Genomic DNA, 17,943 nt, shown 5'->3' with positions numbered 1-17,943 from the left:
GAAAGGTTTTCCCCAAGCTGAGAAATCCCAGCCAGCTTTCCCACCATGCCAGGAAGCTGCTGCTGTCACGGACAGGGATATGACATTGGAATTATATACACCCCTCCTTTGACAAAGCACAGAGTAAACAAGCCAAAGGGAGCCAAACCCAGAGCTATTCTATTGTCTGGGAGAGGAGAAAAGACTTTTCACAAAGCATTTCCCACTGATCACTTTCTACTGTCCATTCCATCATCCTCAGTGAGATTCTTCAGAACACCCTTCATCTTATTCCTTACTTCTTGTCCCATATTCCGCCCCCGCCTCATCAATGGCAAGGCACTTTTGCTTATAATTTTGAGATAGAGAAATATTAAAAGAAGACTTATGCACAGTTGCACCTGTTATAATTCCTATTAAATTAAGTGGCCCTAAAGCATTTCCCCCCCCGCCGAACCGACCAATTTACATAAAAAGATCTATAGAGACTTAAGGGAGTATGAAATGAGAGTTAAACTTATCTTTGATGATTGGTACACTATTCCTAAGACATCTGTTTATAACCATATCTTTCAAGCCATCTTCTGTGGGCAGTAGAGGACTTTCAGAGTTGGGGGGGAGGGGGAAGCATTTTTAAAAGATTTTCCTTTCCTCCTTATTGGTTGATTTTATTTACCATTTCAGACTTTTCATTTCTAAAATCAGCTGCTAAAAGGGATCACCAATGAAGAAAAAGTCACGTATCTTAAATTTTTCTGAAACTGTTTGGACTCTAACTAGTAAAATATCTATGACAGATCATGAACAATATATTAATGGTATTCACCAAAGAACTAGTCCACAAACTAAACAGGTCCTCGATATATATATACTCAATGAGCTGTACCCAATGCTATAGAAGTGAAAGAAGCATTTGTACATAACTGACAAACAGTTGACATAAAACATAATGGCATAAAAACTAATACTCAAAATGAAGAAACATAAACATTCAAAATATGCATTTCTATTTACCTTAGTGGTCCACAAAGAGTGAGGCCAAAAAACCACAAAAGTGAAATGATACACCCAGCAATTGCATGTTTAAATATTTTGATCCACTAAAAATGGAAACAAAAAATAAAAAATTTCAGTCATATGTTTTGCCAAATATCTCAAAATCTTAAATAAAACACATAGGGAAAGATAATGGTAACACAAACATTTTAATGGCCAAATAGTTACATATTTTAAAATTAAATAGAAATTATTAAGATCCCTTGACTAAATCTAGATTTGAAAGATAGTATTGTTTTTCATTTTCCATATTCTTGTCTGTTGCTAGATCCTGAAATCTTTTTCTATAGCATACAATTTTCTCTGTTTTTTACACTAGTTCTCACTAGTTTGCTAGGAACACTTAATGTTTTAGTTTTTAAATTCTTCTCCAGCAGGGATATTCAGTCCTTCAATTATTTGAAAAGAGAGGGAAAAAAGTTAAGATGGGGTTTAAAATATTAATCCTGTTTTAAAAAATGTTCTTGGTCTCTAAAACAGAGGTACTTAAATTCGTCTAATAAAAAATCATGGCACAGTTTTCTAAGTTGTGGCATAAAGCAAATATGTAGCAGGGTGTAACTACTGTCCAAAGAGGTGATAATACGAGATGATGCAGAATGAAGGACATTTCTGGTATGCATCCTGAACCTCAGATGCTTAAAGGGAATAATAACCATGAAGAGGGTGACAGCTGATATGTACTGCATACTCACTATACGCCACGTACTATTTTAAGAACTTTACATGTATTAATTCATTTATTCCTTATAGCTCCATTAGGAAGGCATTATTATCTCCATTTTACAGGTCAGGAAATGAAGGTAGAGAAATTAAGTAACTTGCTTAAAGTAAGGTTTGTAATTAGAACAGCCATGAATTTGTCTGACTCCAGAGGCCTTGTTCGTAACCCCTATGCTTTATCTGCTTCCCAGTGACATTTATCCTAGGCTTGTGGGCATGTCTACATGTCTGATTTGTAAATCTTTTCAGCATATGGATCCTGTATTAAAAAAATAATTATATGCATGCTTGAAACATTTTCTACCCTCATCTACATTTTTAAACACTTCATTATCTTAGCACTTTAGCATTTACTCTTGAAACCTCAGTTCTGAAATGATAAGTCAAGGGCAAGTTAACTCTGGAAATGTTCTGCTGAGCACTTAAAATTATTCAGTAAGTAACCCTGATCAAGCAAAGAACACTGCCTCCTGGTCCTAGGACAAAAGGATTCTGCAAAAGACTTACCTGGCGTTTGGTAATACTTTTCCCAGAAGAAAAAGGCTTTTGAGACAAAACCATAAAAAATGCAGTCCTGTGAATATTGAAACATTAATATATTAATATTAATTAATCTTACATACAAGGTGTGGTTTTAAGTAAAGACACTTAAACAAATATACTAGAATTTGAAGGGTATGTTAACCTTTAAAAGAAAATATACTAGAGAACAATACTTATTTTAATAAGGCTTCCACTACAATATTTTGGGAACTCTTCTTTCTTTTGTATCTGCCTTCAGAACCAGTTTACAAGCCACAAAAGAAGTCTCAATATTTTTTATACTTTACCAAAGAAAATAATTCCTATCTTCTCTAAAATTTAGAAATAACAAATCTTGAAATAGAAATGAAGTACTAATCATATATCCCTACCTTTCATATTCCCAAAATAGTTATATAAAAATATATTCAAGTGGTGCTAAAAATTTCCTAGTCAAGAATCACTTTCCATAATTACTAAAATTGCCAGGAGTCTAACAGATTCTTTTCTTTCTTTTTTTTTTTTTTGTCTGAGTTGGGTCTTTGTTGCTGCGTGCGGGCTTTCTCTAGCTGCGGCGAGCGGGGGCTACTCTTCATTGTGGTGCGTGGGTTCTCACTGAGGTGGCTTCTCTTGTTGCAGCAACTGGGCTTCAGCAGTTGTGGCGTGCAGGCTCTAGAGTGCAGGCTCAGTAGTTGTGGTGCACGGGCTTAGTTGCTCGCAGCTTGTGGGATCTTCCATGGACCAGGGATCGAACCCGTGTCCCCTGCATTGGCAGGTGGATTCTTAACCACTGCGCCACCAGGGAAGTCCCTAACAGATACTTATTAATACAGAGGTTGGTCACTATCAATCTCAAGGTCCAGAGAATCTTTACTTAGACAGAATTTCTTACTAGATGCAGAATAGTGTAAAATTTATACTGTAAGAGGACCCTATACCATGAAGGGACATGTAGTGAACATAGCCCAGCATGGTTTAACTTGGAAAATAAGGAACATCTGTGCCAAGACAAGTCTCAGGTGACATTCTATGCCTGCTGGAAGGTTAGACTATGCCAGTAGGATGGTCTGGGAATCCCTAGGGCCCCTGAGGCCCTTTTAGGGAGCTGTGAGATCAAACTATTTTTTTCTTGAACATTAAACAAAATTATTTTTAAAATATTTATTTATTTTTATTTGGTTGCACTGTCTTAGTTGTGGCTCATGGGCTCCTTAGTTGTGGCATGCATACTCTTAGTTGTGGCATGCGTGTGGGATCTAGTTCCCTGACCAGGGATCGAACCCAGGCACCCTGCATTGGGAGCTCGGAGTCTTAACCACTGTATCACCAAGGAAGTCCTGAGGTCAAACTATTTTTACAGAAGTATTAGGATATTATTTGCCCTTTTCACTCTTATTCTCTCAGGGGTGTATATTAGAGCTTTTCAGAGGCTAGTTCACGTGAGATACTGCAACAGACTGAATACTGACGCAGATATGGGGATCCAGCTGTATTCTATTAAGCCAGACATTAAATATGCAAAAACCTCATTAACACAAACTAAAGCAAAAGCTGATGTTTTGGCAAGCAAATAGAGTATGATAATCCTTTTTTTTTTTTTTTTTTTAAATCCAGTCTCTTGGTACCTCTAACCTTAGGTATTCTGTCTTTAAAAAAAAATTATCAAGTACTTGTCAGGAGGAATAAAATGCACAAAATATTCTATGTAAAATATCCTAAAGATACTCAGTTAAAACAGGATTTTCAAAGAAATTAAAAAACATTAAGGAAAAAAAGAACCATACACACTCACCCAAGTTTTAATATAAAAATAAACTGAACAATGTGCACTACTTTTAGGAGGTCATATGATTCAAAAAGCCCCACAGCCTTCAAAAATTTAGTGACACATAGTAATACAATATATTTCGTTAACCTGAAAAATAAAAACAGAAACAAGTTTCAGTATCATTGAAATCACAAAGAACTCTGTAATCCTTTTTTTCTTATTATACAAGTAATAGGGGTCTTTATGAAAACCATAAATATAAACAAAACATGAAACAAACAAACACTCAACTCACCCCTCCACGTGATAACTACTATTAACACTTTGGTAGATATACTTTCAGATTTTTTTTTTGCAATATACATGGACGTATTATGCATAGATACAGTCTATTAAAGCAAAAAAAGGCCAAACTAAAAATAAAAATGTTCTTGATTGAGTTGCCCCAACTATTTTCTAATGTGCTTTTTAAACAATTACTCCAAACAAATAAAGAGAATAAAAACAGAAACCAAACTATCTGTCATGAAATGAGACTATGATATAGGAAGGGAGGGGGGAATGGTGAATGCCTTAGGTTTACCTCTCCTCTGCTTCGCTAAGTGACTGCAGTGAGTCACAGTTGAAGTGACCTGACCTACAGAGTCCTGAGAAGGCTCAGGAATCTGAAGCACCTCAGAAAGGGTGTGGAGAGCTGAAAGAGGTGGATCATTAGGAAGTCTTCCAGGTAGTTAGGTCCCCCGAATCCCACCCAGCACAGCCAGGCAACCATCCCTCCTAAATCATGACAGGGCAAGAGCTTAGCCTTTGGAGAGGTCTAGACATAAGGCCAAGGGGAAAAGAGGGATGAAGTGTTGGACTAAAATCATGGAGATTAAAAGGAAGTTTCCCTTAACCCCACCCCACCTGCCTTCCCCCATTTAACTCTAACATCCTAACTGCCAGGCTTCAATCTCCCAGCAGGAGAGCCCTTCTTTGGAGAAGGCCACCAGGGGGCAAGCCCCATACAGGTCTTCTAAGTAGCTTTTTGGGCCTCACTCAAATAAGAATGGCCAAATATGGATAATCAATCCTTTACGATAAGCCTATAATGAGAGACCAAACAAACTAAAACAGCAAAGAAATTTAAAAGATTCGAAGATCATAGGGAATAGCAGAAAACAATGAAGAACTATAAATAATATTCTTGGATAAGAAAGAAAAGTTCATCCATGAAAAAATTAGGCTGCCATAAAAAGAAACGAAAAAGAAGCTCCTGAAAGAGCAATCAGAAAACAGTGAAGAAATTATCTCAGTTTTCCAGCTTAGTAGTCTTCTTTGGTCATATACCTCTAGTAGTAAAAAAAAATTTTGCACCTGAAAACCGATTATTTGTACATTACAAACATGTACTACTCTCCTGATATTATGTTATAAAACATACACAAATTAGAAATGAAAAAGAATGAGATAAAAAGGTGAGAACTTCTAATATCTCCCCCCAACAGATCATCTTTGCAAGTCATTCAGGAGACTACTTTCTAAGTTTATATCTAACAGGTGTTAATATATTAAAAAGGAGATATAAGGGATGTCCAAAGCCAGCACACCAGCAGGAATGAGAAGTCTCTACCAATGGGAGAAAAATACAAAAAAGCAAACACAGAAGTTTAAGGGAAACCTAAGTCATTCAAATAGCAGTTAAAACAATTTGATATGCAATGATATCAATGTATGTAGGATGGTATAAAAATCAATGAGTGTGAATCATTAAGTCCCATGGCACTGAATCAACAAACAGCAATCTGCTTAAGAAGGCATGAAAATATATATTTTTGGAAGATTTTGATGCAACTACGAAAATAAATTTCAGTCCTTGAAAGAATGAATCTCAGCAATTCCAACATCTTCACTGTCCGATGGCTCATTTTCTGTTTTAGTTCAAATAATATCATAGTATATTAAAGAAAATCAGATTTGGAACAAAGTGGTTTTTCTTTTCATGAACATAATCTGGGGGGCTTTTTAATAGTACAATCTGGGAGTTTTAACAATGTGACAATTAATCACCAAGAAGCTAATAAAAATGTTATTGTGGAATAAAGTAAGTCAAATCCTAAAGCACAGAAGTTCCTACTTAATCTACCTGTAGAATAGTATAGACACTGAAACTTCTGTTTAAAAGATCAAGCAGATTTCTGGGGTGATAAAAACGTCCTATAGCTTGACTATGCTGAAAGTTACATGGGTATGCATTTGTGAAAAATGAAAACTGGTACCTTTAAAATCTATGCATTTTATGGTAGGTAATTTTATCTCAATGAAAAAAGGAGTATTGGAAAGAATAAATAAAATTAAAATTATGGCTATGATAAAAAAAATCGAGTGTATTTTGTTTCTGGATTGTTTGCAGACTGGCTGAAAACACACAGTACAACATGAAAAATCTACCAAATTTCTAGTAATTGTCTAGGTATTTACTAGAAAGTAAATGTATATATGCTAGAAGAAACAGAACACTAATATTTAAAAGCTGAAAAACACCTTAGAGATTCTCTAGTCCAATTCCTCTCATGTCACAGATTGGCAAGTTGAAGTCCACAGAGTTAGCTAGGGTTAAGTCCATGTCTCTTAAGTATGCTCTTTTAATATGTCACACAGAAAACCAAAGTTCATCCAAAAGGCTTTGAGGATTCCCATCTTCTAAACTGTTCCCAATTATACATTCACAGTGGCCCACATATAGGGTAAAATAATCTTTAAATATGAAAAACAAAATGCATATTAAAACCTAAGATTAATGTCGATTTTGGCCCATTTAAGCTAGAGAAAAAAGTCAGATAAACTTAAGTAAATTAACTATATTAATGTTAATTAAATACTCCAGTCATGGTAGCAATTTATAATTAGCAAGTAAAAATACTACTCTTGAGCTAGAAATCTTCTGTTTATTCAGTTCTTAACCCAGGGACTTGTATAATATGTGCTCACCAAATGTTTACTAAATGAAAGAATGCGAATTCTACAATTACACTTGTGTGATACAGTAATATCTAGCACAATAATGTAGACAGTGCAGTAGTACAGTACATAGCTGGCAGTCAAGCTTCTGGCAATTTAAACTGTCATCAACCCAGTTATGAATTCAGAATGAAAGACAGACATCAAGTAGAGAGAGGAAAGCTCAAAACCTCAAGTGCTTCACTCCTAAAGTTCTTAACTAGGTGTAAAAATAAGGCAGCAGGATAGAAGCAAGGATACAAAAAACAACACTGTCAACAAGACAGGGAGGGAGAAAACAAAGACCAGGAAAAACTGACAAAGGTACATTAAAAATCACAGCAATCTGGGAATTCTTGAGGTCAGCAAAGAGCCTTGTATACCCTCATGGGACTATTAAACCGTTCTTCAAATATTCCCTGCTCACTTACTATGTGCCAGATGTCATCTGTGGCTAATGAGACCTGTCTGTCAGGGTGGTTTCAGGTACTACAGCCTTCCCTCTTCCTGATAAAAGGGCCTGATGCAGCTGGAACTAGTTCTGCATTCTTTCTGACTTCAAAGGAGGACTTTTATCGAAAATTTATCCTAAAAATGTTATCAACATGTTAACATTGTCTAAAAAATGTCATCCATTTTATAATAAGCCTGAATATGAGAGCCACACTTGGGATGGCAGAGAGCAAAGACCAAGAATCTGGTCCCAGATGGTACTGTTGAGGGGCTGAACAAATACCAGCAACCTCTGGTTTCTTTTATGTGAGAAGAATATATCCTGCATATGTGCTTAAAGCTCTCTCAGTTTGGTTACTCACAACTAAATGCATTCTTAGGTGTTATCCAAGAAACTAAATGTGCAACAGAGGCCCTGCCCTCAAGGAGTTTGAGGTCTAAGGAAGACAGGCAAGAAACAAGTATTTATGTGACCCAAGTAAGTAGCAGAGATCTAAAGGAATAGATGTGGAAGTAACTAATTGTAACTAGGGAAGCAAAAGTCATCTTCAGTGTCTGAGATGTCTAAGTGTGTTTTAAAGACTAAGTAGAAAAAACAAACAACCCAATCAAAAAAATGGGCAAAAGACCTAAATAGACATTTCTCCAAAGAAGACATACAGATGGCCAAGAGGCACATGTTATCGCTAATTATCAGAGAAATGCAAATCAAAACTACATGAGGTATCACCTCACACCAGTCAGAATGGCCATCATCAAAAAGTCTACAAATAATAAATGCTGGAGAGGGTATGGTGGGGATGTAAATTGGTGCAGCCACTACGGAGAACAGTAGGGAGGTTCCTTAAAAAACTAGAGTTTCTGGGGAATTCCCTGGTGGTCCATCAGTTAAGATTCCAGGCTTTCACTGCTGGGGGACCAGGTTCGATCCCTGGTCAGGGAACTAAGATCCTGCAGGCCACATGGTGTGGCCAAGTAAATAAATAAATTAAAATGTAAAAAACAAACAAACAAACAAAGTTGCCATATGATCCAGCAATCCCACTCCTGGGTATATATCCAGAAAAGACGAAAACTCTAATTGAAAAGATGTGTGCACCCCAATGTCCACAGCAGCACTATTTATGATACCCAAGACAAGGAAACAAGCTGTGTCCATTGACAGATGAATGGATAAAGAAGATGTGGTATGGGCTTCCCTGGTGGCGCAATGGTTGAGAGCCCGCCTGCCGATGCAGGGGACACAGGATCGTGCCCCGGTCCGGGAAGATCCCACATGCTGTGGAGCAGCTGGGCCTGTGAGCCATGGCCGCTGAGCCTGCGCGTCCGCAGGCTGTGCTCCGCAACGGGACAGGCCACAACAGTGAGAGGCCCACATAGCGCAAAAAAAAAAAAAAAAGTATTAACAAAACTTAAAAATTTGGCACTTTAATGGCATGATTCAGTCACATGGAACATTAAGTATAATACTTCTTGACAATATTACTATTATGAAATTTCTGACACTTTATTCCCTTTTTAATTTTTAAAAAACAGATTACGAAAGTAATTCCTGAGTGTTGGTTGTTATCAAAGTTTTAAAGAAAACCATTCCCAATTTCCTCCTCATAGGTGACCAACTGGGGACATCCTTCCACACCTTTTCCTTTGCATCTCCATGTATGGACAAGCACTTATTTTAGATACAATCACGTATTCACCATTGTACATATATTTTGAAATTGTTACGTGACTTTTCATGTAATATATAGTGAAGATCTTTTATCATTATTAATTAGGAAAATTATTTTAACATTTAGCTAAAAGGTAAATACTTTGATTTTTAAAGTGTCAATTAATGAAGTCTTCCTGTTGGGCTAAAGACAAAACACTAGCTAGCTAAGGCCAAATAACCATATACTAATAAGTACACAATGCTAGTTCATGTTGTGGCGGAAAACATACTAAGGGGGAAAGTTGGGGTGTGAGGAAGGGAGGCTCTTAAATGGGGGCAGTGGCCCCTGAGCCACTCACTGACCCTTTGGGCAACTTAGCGGGATCCAATCCACTTCCCCTTAGTACCTGAGATGGCTTATATATCATTATCTGCCATTAACTAGTCTCATCAAAAGTATCACTGGTATTTTCTGTGAAGGGTTAGAAAAATCTCTGGTTCTTTAAATCTGAAATTACTGAAATTTGAGTTTGGGTTCAAACCTGTTTCTTGGGCTTTGCCCACTGTAGCAGCTCACAGTTCTCCAGTTAAAAAAACAAATTCAGTGTATGTAATTCAAGCTTGATACATTCAATAAATATTTAAGTGTCCACTGTGTAGAAGGCGCTATAAATGAAGTTTGAGGTAACTGACTCCCAGATTAGTTACTAGGTGTGTGACCTTGGGAAAATTACTTTTCTATGTCCCAGTTACCTGATCTGAGACAAGGATGCAACTAATGAGTCTGTAGTGCTGTTGTAAGGATTAAGTGAGATGCTGCACGCAAAGTACCTGGAACATAGGAAGTACTTAATAAATGCTGGCTGTCACCCTCTGCCCTTTCCTGCAAAGAGGACTTATTGAAGCCAACATAGAAACTTTTTTTTTTTTGCGGTACGCGGGCCTCTCACTGCTGTGGCCTCTCCCGTTGCGGAGCACAGGCTCCAGACGCGCAGGCTCAGCAGCCATGGCTCATGGGCCCAGCCGCTCCGCGGCGTGTAGGGATCCTCCTGGACCGGGGCACGAACCCATGTCCCCTGCATCGGCAGGCGGACTCTCAACCACTGCACCACCAGGAAAGCCCAACATAGAAACATTTAAAACAATTCATATTTGTGAGTTCAGGAATAAAAATATCCACAATTAAAGGATCTGTTAATTAGCTTTTGCTGCAGATTATAACCATACTTTGATTTTTAGTCTACATAAAGGAAAACTCTTGCAACCTGGAATCTATTCAAAATTCAACCAGTCCTGATTTGAATTTGATTCTGCAATGAACTACAATAGGAGGGCAGCTCTGCTAAGCAAATAATGAAAATAAGACGGCAAAGGACTGTTGACCACATCCAAGATAATGAGCTCTTGAGTAAATAAAAAATTTGTATTACTTGTTTAAAAATAATTTCAAGTTACAGAAAAGGTGCAAGAATAGTACACTCTTTACCTAGATTCTCTAATTGTTACATACTACCTTATTTGCCTTATTATCTCTCTCTAAATACAAACTTTTTTTTTCTGAACTATTAAAGAGTAAGTTACATACATCATCCTCCTTTACCCTTAACTACTTGTATTCCTAAGCCCATGAACATCCTTTTATGAAATCAGTAGAGTTATCAACTACAGGAAATTTAACATGGATATACTTTTATCTAATCTATGGTCCACATATCAATCAGTTTTGTCAATTGACCTAGTACTATCCTTTACAGCATTTTCCTCACTATTAAATCTACACCAGAATCACTTATTGCATTTAGTTGTCATGTCTCAGTAAATAATACCTGATAGGCATTGTTTTTTGTTTGTTTGTTTTTTGCGGTACGCGGGCCTCTCACTGCTGTGGCCCCTCCCGTTGCTGAGCACAGGCTCCGGACGCACAGGTCCAGCGGCCATGGCCCACGGGCCCAGCGGCTCTGCGGCATGCCGGACCCTCCCGGACCGGGGCACGAACCCGTGTCCCCTGCATCGGCAGGCGGACCCTCAACCACTGCGCCACCAGGGAAGCCCATAGGCATTGTTTTTTACAAAATGAGTTGCTCATAATAGACTAGAAAATTAAACTTGTAACTACAAAAATGCAGCTGATTTAACTTCTGTTCCAGCATTTCACACAAAAAGTTATGTTAGAAATGCTATTTCTACAGTTCCAAAGAATTTACCGAAACAACCATGTCTCAAAAGGAGGTATCCAGGAACAAAAAATACTGAACTAATCTCATTAACCTTATTAAATATAAAGGCAATGAAAACCAGTTCCAACCAAACTGTTGGGCCATATTTTATACATCTTGCGACACTACCTCAGAAATTAGGACAGGTCAAGAAGGACACAATGGAAAGTGATCACTGTAATTACTTACCTCTTGGGGGTTCGTGGGAACATTGCGGGGAGGTGGGTAATGGGGACTGTTTCCTTTTTATTCTACGAATTTCTGTACTGTTTTGAATTTTTTGACAATGAGCACACATGTCTTACTTAATAATAAAACAAAATAAGCGAAGAAAGGAAAAGAAAAACTAGATGGCGGGGTGGATTCTTGTTTTGCGAGGTTAACCTGAACATCAAAGTCCATCTGTTTGTACTTTTGGTTTCTTCGCCTGAAGAGATGAGGGTGACCCTTTCTCTAACTTACACAGGTAGACATCAGAAAGGTTAAGTATCACCAAACTACTATTTCAGGGACAGAGAGCTAACAGAAATGCTTCTCATAGGTCAGAAAAACCTCTCACGTGAACTTGCGGCAGCTCTAAGGTTAACGGTCTGCCCTGAAAACCAGAAACTCAAGCAGAACCTTCCCGGATCCTAGAGCATTCATTCTGCAGCGGGGAATGGCGGAGCCAATGAAAGCTGTCGCGGGAGGGAGTACGGAACCGAGGAGGGGCGTTCCGGGCTGTCAGCCGGACGGGAGGGACGCCGGGCCCCGCGCGCACCCGGGAGGGTCCGGGCAGCGGCCGGGGAACGTGTGTCCGGAGCGGTCGGGCAGGCGTGGGGAGAGAGCGGCTCCGGAGGCAGGAACCCGATCGGTCCCTTACCGAGCGCTGGGCACGTCCACCGGCCCGAGGCCGCCGCTGCCGCCGCCGGGGCCGGCTAGCACGTCCCCGCCGTATTTCTCCTCCATCCCGGGGATCAGGAGCCGCCGCCGCTGCCCCCGCTGCGGGGTCTCCTCATGTCTCGCCGCTGCAGCGGAACACCGGGCGCAGGCGCGTCACTCCCCCATGCCAGCGGCCCCGTCGGGTCCCCGTAGGCCGGGCCGCTGCCGCTGACCCCGGCTCCGCCTCACAAGCACACGCGCGTCGGGACTAGGCCGCGGACAGTTCCGGCGCCGCCGGGTTTCCCGGAGGCTCACCGGATCGGACGGGGCCAGGCCACGTCATCGGGCCCAGCAGCCCTCACTCTCGGGGGAGTGCCCGGCCCTGCGCCTGCGCACAGTACAACACTCGCCGTCCCCTCCCCTTTCTAAGGCTCTTCCTACCGCTGGGCTACGGAAGGAATCCTCGCCCCCTATCAGCTCCCCCCACTGACGAGGCCTGAGCACATACCTGTCCCTGCAGCGCCACCTATGGGATGTCAGGAATACAGCGGGTTCTTCTGGAGCGGAGGTAGGGGACATAGAAAATACACAACTTGCGATTAAATCGAATAGAATTTCTTTTAAATTCTGGCTCCTAAACTGTATTACTTAATCCTTGCACATCAGTAAACCTAGGCAGGTAGGACCAGGCTTTATTAGAGTTATTTGTCTGTTGCTAAAAAGTTAAGAAGGTGGGCTCCTGTGTCTGTGTTGGTTAGAATTCCAAATCTGCCACTTACTAACTGTGTCACTTGGCCTTTCTGTACCTCAGTTTTCTTATCTGCAAAGTAAAAATAGTAATATCTATATCATAGGGTTGTTGGGAGGATTGCATGTGTTAAAATGTGAAAAGTGTCTATAACAGTGAACGATACATAGTAATCAATAAATGTTAGCTATTATTATTTATAGGGAAATTTGAGGACTGGGATATGGAGATGAAAATGGGGTTTTGAACAGTGTAAATTATGATTAGTTTACAATACTCCACTTAATTCGAATGTACATAAAGACTCTTGGTAACATATAAGAGAATGAGGAGTCATAGTCTCTGCCTGCTGGGACTTCATAATCTCTTGTGGAAAATATTTAACAATTTGAGAGCAAGACCTAGTTGGCAACATTACACATTAAAGGCACAAATGCTAAGGTTTCCCAAATAAGGTGTGATATGGGTATAACCAGAAAAGACTCACTGATAGAAGCTGACCTGGAATTTGGATAAGGTTTTGGATATTGGAGAAAAGCATTGTGGGAAGATGTATCCTATGTGTAGAACACAGAGGAAGGCATGAACTTTAAAAGCTAAAGATACGTATTTTGCCGTTTGAGGCAAAGAAGAGAGCAAAGATACAATACGCCATCAGTATGTTGGGGTTTTAAATTCAGGATGTTTGCTTATTGAATTTGTACAGAAATGTCCATATCTTTTGCCTGCATTAGGTGATAGTCATTGACTTAGAGTGGAGTAGATCAGGTAAAGCCTAACAAAGAGTGACATTTTTGCTTCACTTTCTTGAAGTGACTTTTTTGTAGCATTTTTTTTTGGTAGCAGTTTCTTTGCAGAATTGCTATTTTCTAACCCAAATGGCAGTGGTAACAACTAACTATTGTGTTTTTCTAGAGCTAATTCCATTCCTTTGGAGTTCAGAGAACTAGTTAAAATAACATGTATACATTGAGGTTAATTTTTATCCCCAGTGGAGCTTGAATTCAGTTGATACTTGATTTGGTTAGAATTAGGACATTTTTCTTTTAGGCTAATATGTTTCCTGTTTTTTTGCAGTGGAAGGAAAAGTGTCTCTGTTTTCTTTTTTCCTACTCACTTCTCAACCTGGCTTCTACTTTCATCATTCTTCTGAAGCAGCTCTCTCATGGATATTTTTGAGCTACATATTACCTTATCTCTCTATAGCTTTCAACATAGTTGATCTCTCCCTCCTTCTTGAAACATTCTCTTTCCTTGGTTTCCAGAACCCCACATTGGGTTGTCAGAGGAAGCTCAAGTTCTTTATGTCCAAAACTCATATCTTTCCGCTAAACCTGATCCTCTTTTAATGTTTCTTACTTCATTGGATGACACCATCTATTCAGTTTAGCAAACCAAAACGCAGGTGTCATCCTTAACACCTCCCCTTCCTTATGGGTCTATATCCAGTCCATCACCAAGTTGTGTCATTTTTTACCTTCTCATTATTTCTTGAATCAATCCAAAATTTTCCATCCTCATCTCCACCATCTAGTTTAGATGACCCTCATGTTTTGTTTAGACAACGACAGTAACCTCCTTACTAGGCTTTCCAAGTTCACTCTTTCCCTTTTCTACAATCCCTTTTCCACATTCTGCCACAGTAACGGTAATCTATTCCAGTTGCCAATCTTATCATGCACTGCCTGCCCCACCCCCACTCTACTCTCCAGCCTTCCAGCAGCTTTCCATTACTCGTACAACAAACTCAAATCATGAACATGGCCAACAGCATCCTGTATGGGCTTGCCCTAACCTATCTTCTCAGCTTCATCTCATATCAAGCTGCCTTCTCCTCTCTGGATTCCAGTCATCCTTTTCCCCCTTCAGTTACGCTGTCTCTCTTCTAATACAAGACTTTTCTCAGGCTACTTTTCCTGTGTAGAATGCACACCGTCTCAACCTTTGCTTGTTAAGATCCTACTCACTCTTTTTGTTTTAGGTTGAGAAAGGAAGCAGACTCTGAGATGGAGTTTAATGTGCAAGATATTTATCAAGGAGTGCTTTTGGGACTAACAACTGTAAAAGAGAGGGAAAGGAAACATAATTGGGCAGAAGGAGAAGTTGAGAAATGGTGCAGTCCAACAAAAGCCACAGTAAACCTCATGGAGACATTGGGAGCTAAAATGATCCTTGAGAAATATCTTACATTTTTTCCCCCTAATACAGTCTTTTATAGGTCCAGGATTCATCCAAGATCATGTATTGCATTTAATTGTCATGTCTCATTAGTTTTCTTTTATCTGGAACAGTTCCTGGTCTCTCCTTTTTTTCATGACCTTGACGTTTTTGAAGTGAACGGGACAATTACTTTGCAGAATGTCTGCCAGTTTGTGTTTGTCTGATGTTTCCTCATGATTGGATTTTAGGTATGCATCTTTGGCAAGAATAACACAGAAGTGATTCTATATTCCTCTCAGTGCATCGCATCAGAAGGCACATGATGCTGACTTGTCTCATTAACTGGTAAAGTGAACTTCTATCATTTGATAGAAGATGTCTATCTGCCAGATTTTTCAATGTAATGTTAATGAATAAGTATTTTGTCTGGAGATACTTTGAGACCATGTCAAGATTCTGTTTCTGATCACACTTTCACTCATTTGTATTAGTATCCATTTTTGCTCCTTGACCAAAACAATTATTACTATAAAGTTTTCCAAATGCTAATCATCCCTTCCATCATCTCTTCTACATTTATTAGTTGACCCTCTACTGTCAGGTAAAACTTTCCTGTCCACCGCCCCCCCCCCCCGGCCCTACCATTTATCTATCTATCTATCTATCTATCTATCTGTCTATTTATCTTTGTATGAGCTCATGGGTTCCTCTTTTATTAAACAGATTATAATCAACTGCTGTCATGCTTTTGATGCTAAAATTGTCCCAAATTTAGCCAGTGGGAACCATTTGGCTGGTTCCTGTGCCATTTTGACATATTCCTATCATTCTTTCAGAATTTCCATACTTTCTGGTATAAGATGTTCCAGGTTTATTATATACTTTCCCTGCCTTAGCTCTGGAATTAGCCATTTCTCCAAGGAGCTCTGGTTCCTTTTTAGGAGAATGGTATTTAGAAACCAAGGTCTATAGATGCATCTAGAGATTATCATACTAAGTGAAGTAAGTCAGAAAGAGAAAGACAAATGTCATATGATATCATTAATATGTGGAATCTAAAATATGATAAAAATGAACTCCTCTATGAAACAGAAACAGAATCACAGACATAGAGAATAGACTGGTAGTTGCCAAGGGGGAGGGGGGAGGGAGAGGGATGGTTTGGGAGTTTAGGATTAGCAGATGCAAACTGGTATATATAGAATGGATAAACAACAAGGTCCTACTGTACAGCACAGGAAACTGTTACGGTGATAAACCATAATGGAAAAGAATATGAAAAAGAATGCATATATATATACATGTATAACTGAGTCACTTTGCTGTACAGCAGTACTTAACACAACATTGTAAATCAACTATACTTCAATAAAACAAAAACAAAAACCAAGATCTAGGTGTTGGGTATCACATTGCTGCTGGTGTACTCATTGCTTCTTTGACTTCTCAGTGGACAGAGTTAGGAATTATATATGCTCAACTAGGTGTGTGTGTGTGTGTGTGTGTGTGTGTGTATGTGTACATAGGTATATCTTTCTATTTATCATCTATCAGAAACCAAAAGTTCATACTGATACCTTCAAGTACAATCCAATTTTAGATGTTTTATCCTAGACTTTGCCCTTTCTATGTTTGTATCTCTCTTCCCTGGGGTGAAAAATCTGGCTCCCAAAAAAGGTTAGGTAAATTGTCCACAATTATATAATTTATAAGGCAAGCCTCCCCACTAACTAGGCAAAGGGCACCTCAGTGTCAGCTGTTTTGCTCCTCTCTTCCTGATTGCCTTGGTGATGCCTGTTCCAGTGATGTAAGGGAACCCGATGGGGAGGGCCTGTTTTGTAAGCCACCTCCAGGAATCTGGATCAGAGAATATGGTGGAAATTGTCATGAGTAGCAACTTAGTGCCTTCTTCCTTCCTTCTAATGAATACTTGTTGAGTGCTTACCATGAGCTAGGTCCAATTCTAGGTAAATGCTGGGCTTCCCAGAAGCAAACTCTGAGATGAGGATTTGTGTGAAAGTAAGTGTTCCCAGGACAAACTGGTAGGAGTGTGGGAAAGTGGGACAGGAAAGAAGGGTGAGCAGGGATGTGATATCAGGTTCACTCCCACTGGGGAGCTTGGATTCTGCGAAAGTCCCACCTCAGAGGGTCCTGATCTGGAGTAAGGTGTCTTAGTTCATCTGGGCTGCTACAACAAAAAATACTGTAAACTCAGTGGCTTATAAACAACAGATATTTATTTCTCACAGTTCTGGAGGCTGGGAAGTCCAAGGTCAAGTGCTGGCAGATTTGGTGTCTGGTGAGAGCCTACTTCCTAGTTTTTAGACAGTGCCTTTTCGCTGTGTCCTCACATGGTGGAAGGGGTGAATAGCTCTCTGGGGTCTTTTTTTTTTTTTTTTTTTTGCGTTACGCGGGCCTCTCACTGTTGTGGCCTCTCCCGTTGCGGAGCACAGGCTCCAGACGCGCAGGCTCAGCGGCCATGGCTCACGGGCCCAGCCACTCCACGGCATGTGGGATCCTCCCGGACCGGGGCACGAACCTGCGTCCCCTGCATCGCCAGGCGAACTCTCAACCACTGCGCCACCAGGGAAGCCCTGGGGTCTTTTTTTTAAGGGTATTAATCCAAATCATGACCAAATAATCTCCCTAAGGCCCGCCTCTTAATACCAACACATTGGGGTTTAAGATTTCAACATGTGAATTTTGAGACCAAATATTCTGACCATAGTATAAGGCTATTTTGGGAGCAGTTCTTCAACAAAGAGATGAAAGCGCTGGCTGGCTATTAGGAGTGCTCCTGGCATGTGTAAAAATGTGAAAAGAG

General features: G+C 39.8%; 1 protein-coding gene across 1 annotated transcript in view; it reads right to left on the bottom strand.

Moving 5' to 3' along the window:
- Nucleotides 1–12,754, bottom strand: part of SLC30A5 (solute carrier family 30 member 5) — a 29,319-nt gene extending 16,565 nt beyond the window's left edge. The window contains exons 1-4 of the mRNA XM_081230409.1: nt 12,213–12,754; nt 4,073–4,195; nt 2,266–2,332; nt 994–1,079 (exon numbers count right to left, since the gene is read on the bottom strand). Of these exons, the coding sequence (XP_081086535.1) occupies nt 994–1,079; nt 2,266–2,332; nt 4,073–4,195; nt 12,213–12,298 (362 nt within the window). The 5' untranslated portion in view covers nt 12,299–12,754. The remainder of the gene's footprint in view (nt 1–993; nt 1,080–2,265; nt 2,333–4,072; nt 4,196–12,212) is intronic.
- Nucleotides 12,755–17,943: the final 5,189 nt, after the last annotated feature.

This window comes from Mesoplodon bidens (genome assembly GCF_964165515.1).
Source record: "Mesoplodon bidens genome assembly, chromosome: 4".
Classification (NCBI taxonomy): domain Eukaryota; kingdom Metazoa; phylum Chordata; class Mammalia; order Artiodactyla; family Ziphiidae; genus Mesoplodon; species Mesoplodon bidens.
The sequence above is the reverse complement of the archived record's forward strand: the minus strand, read 5'-3'. Positions and strand labels throughout refer to the sequence as shown.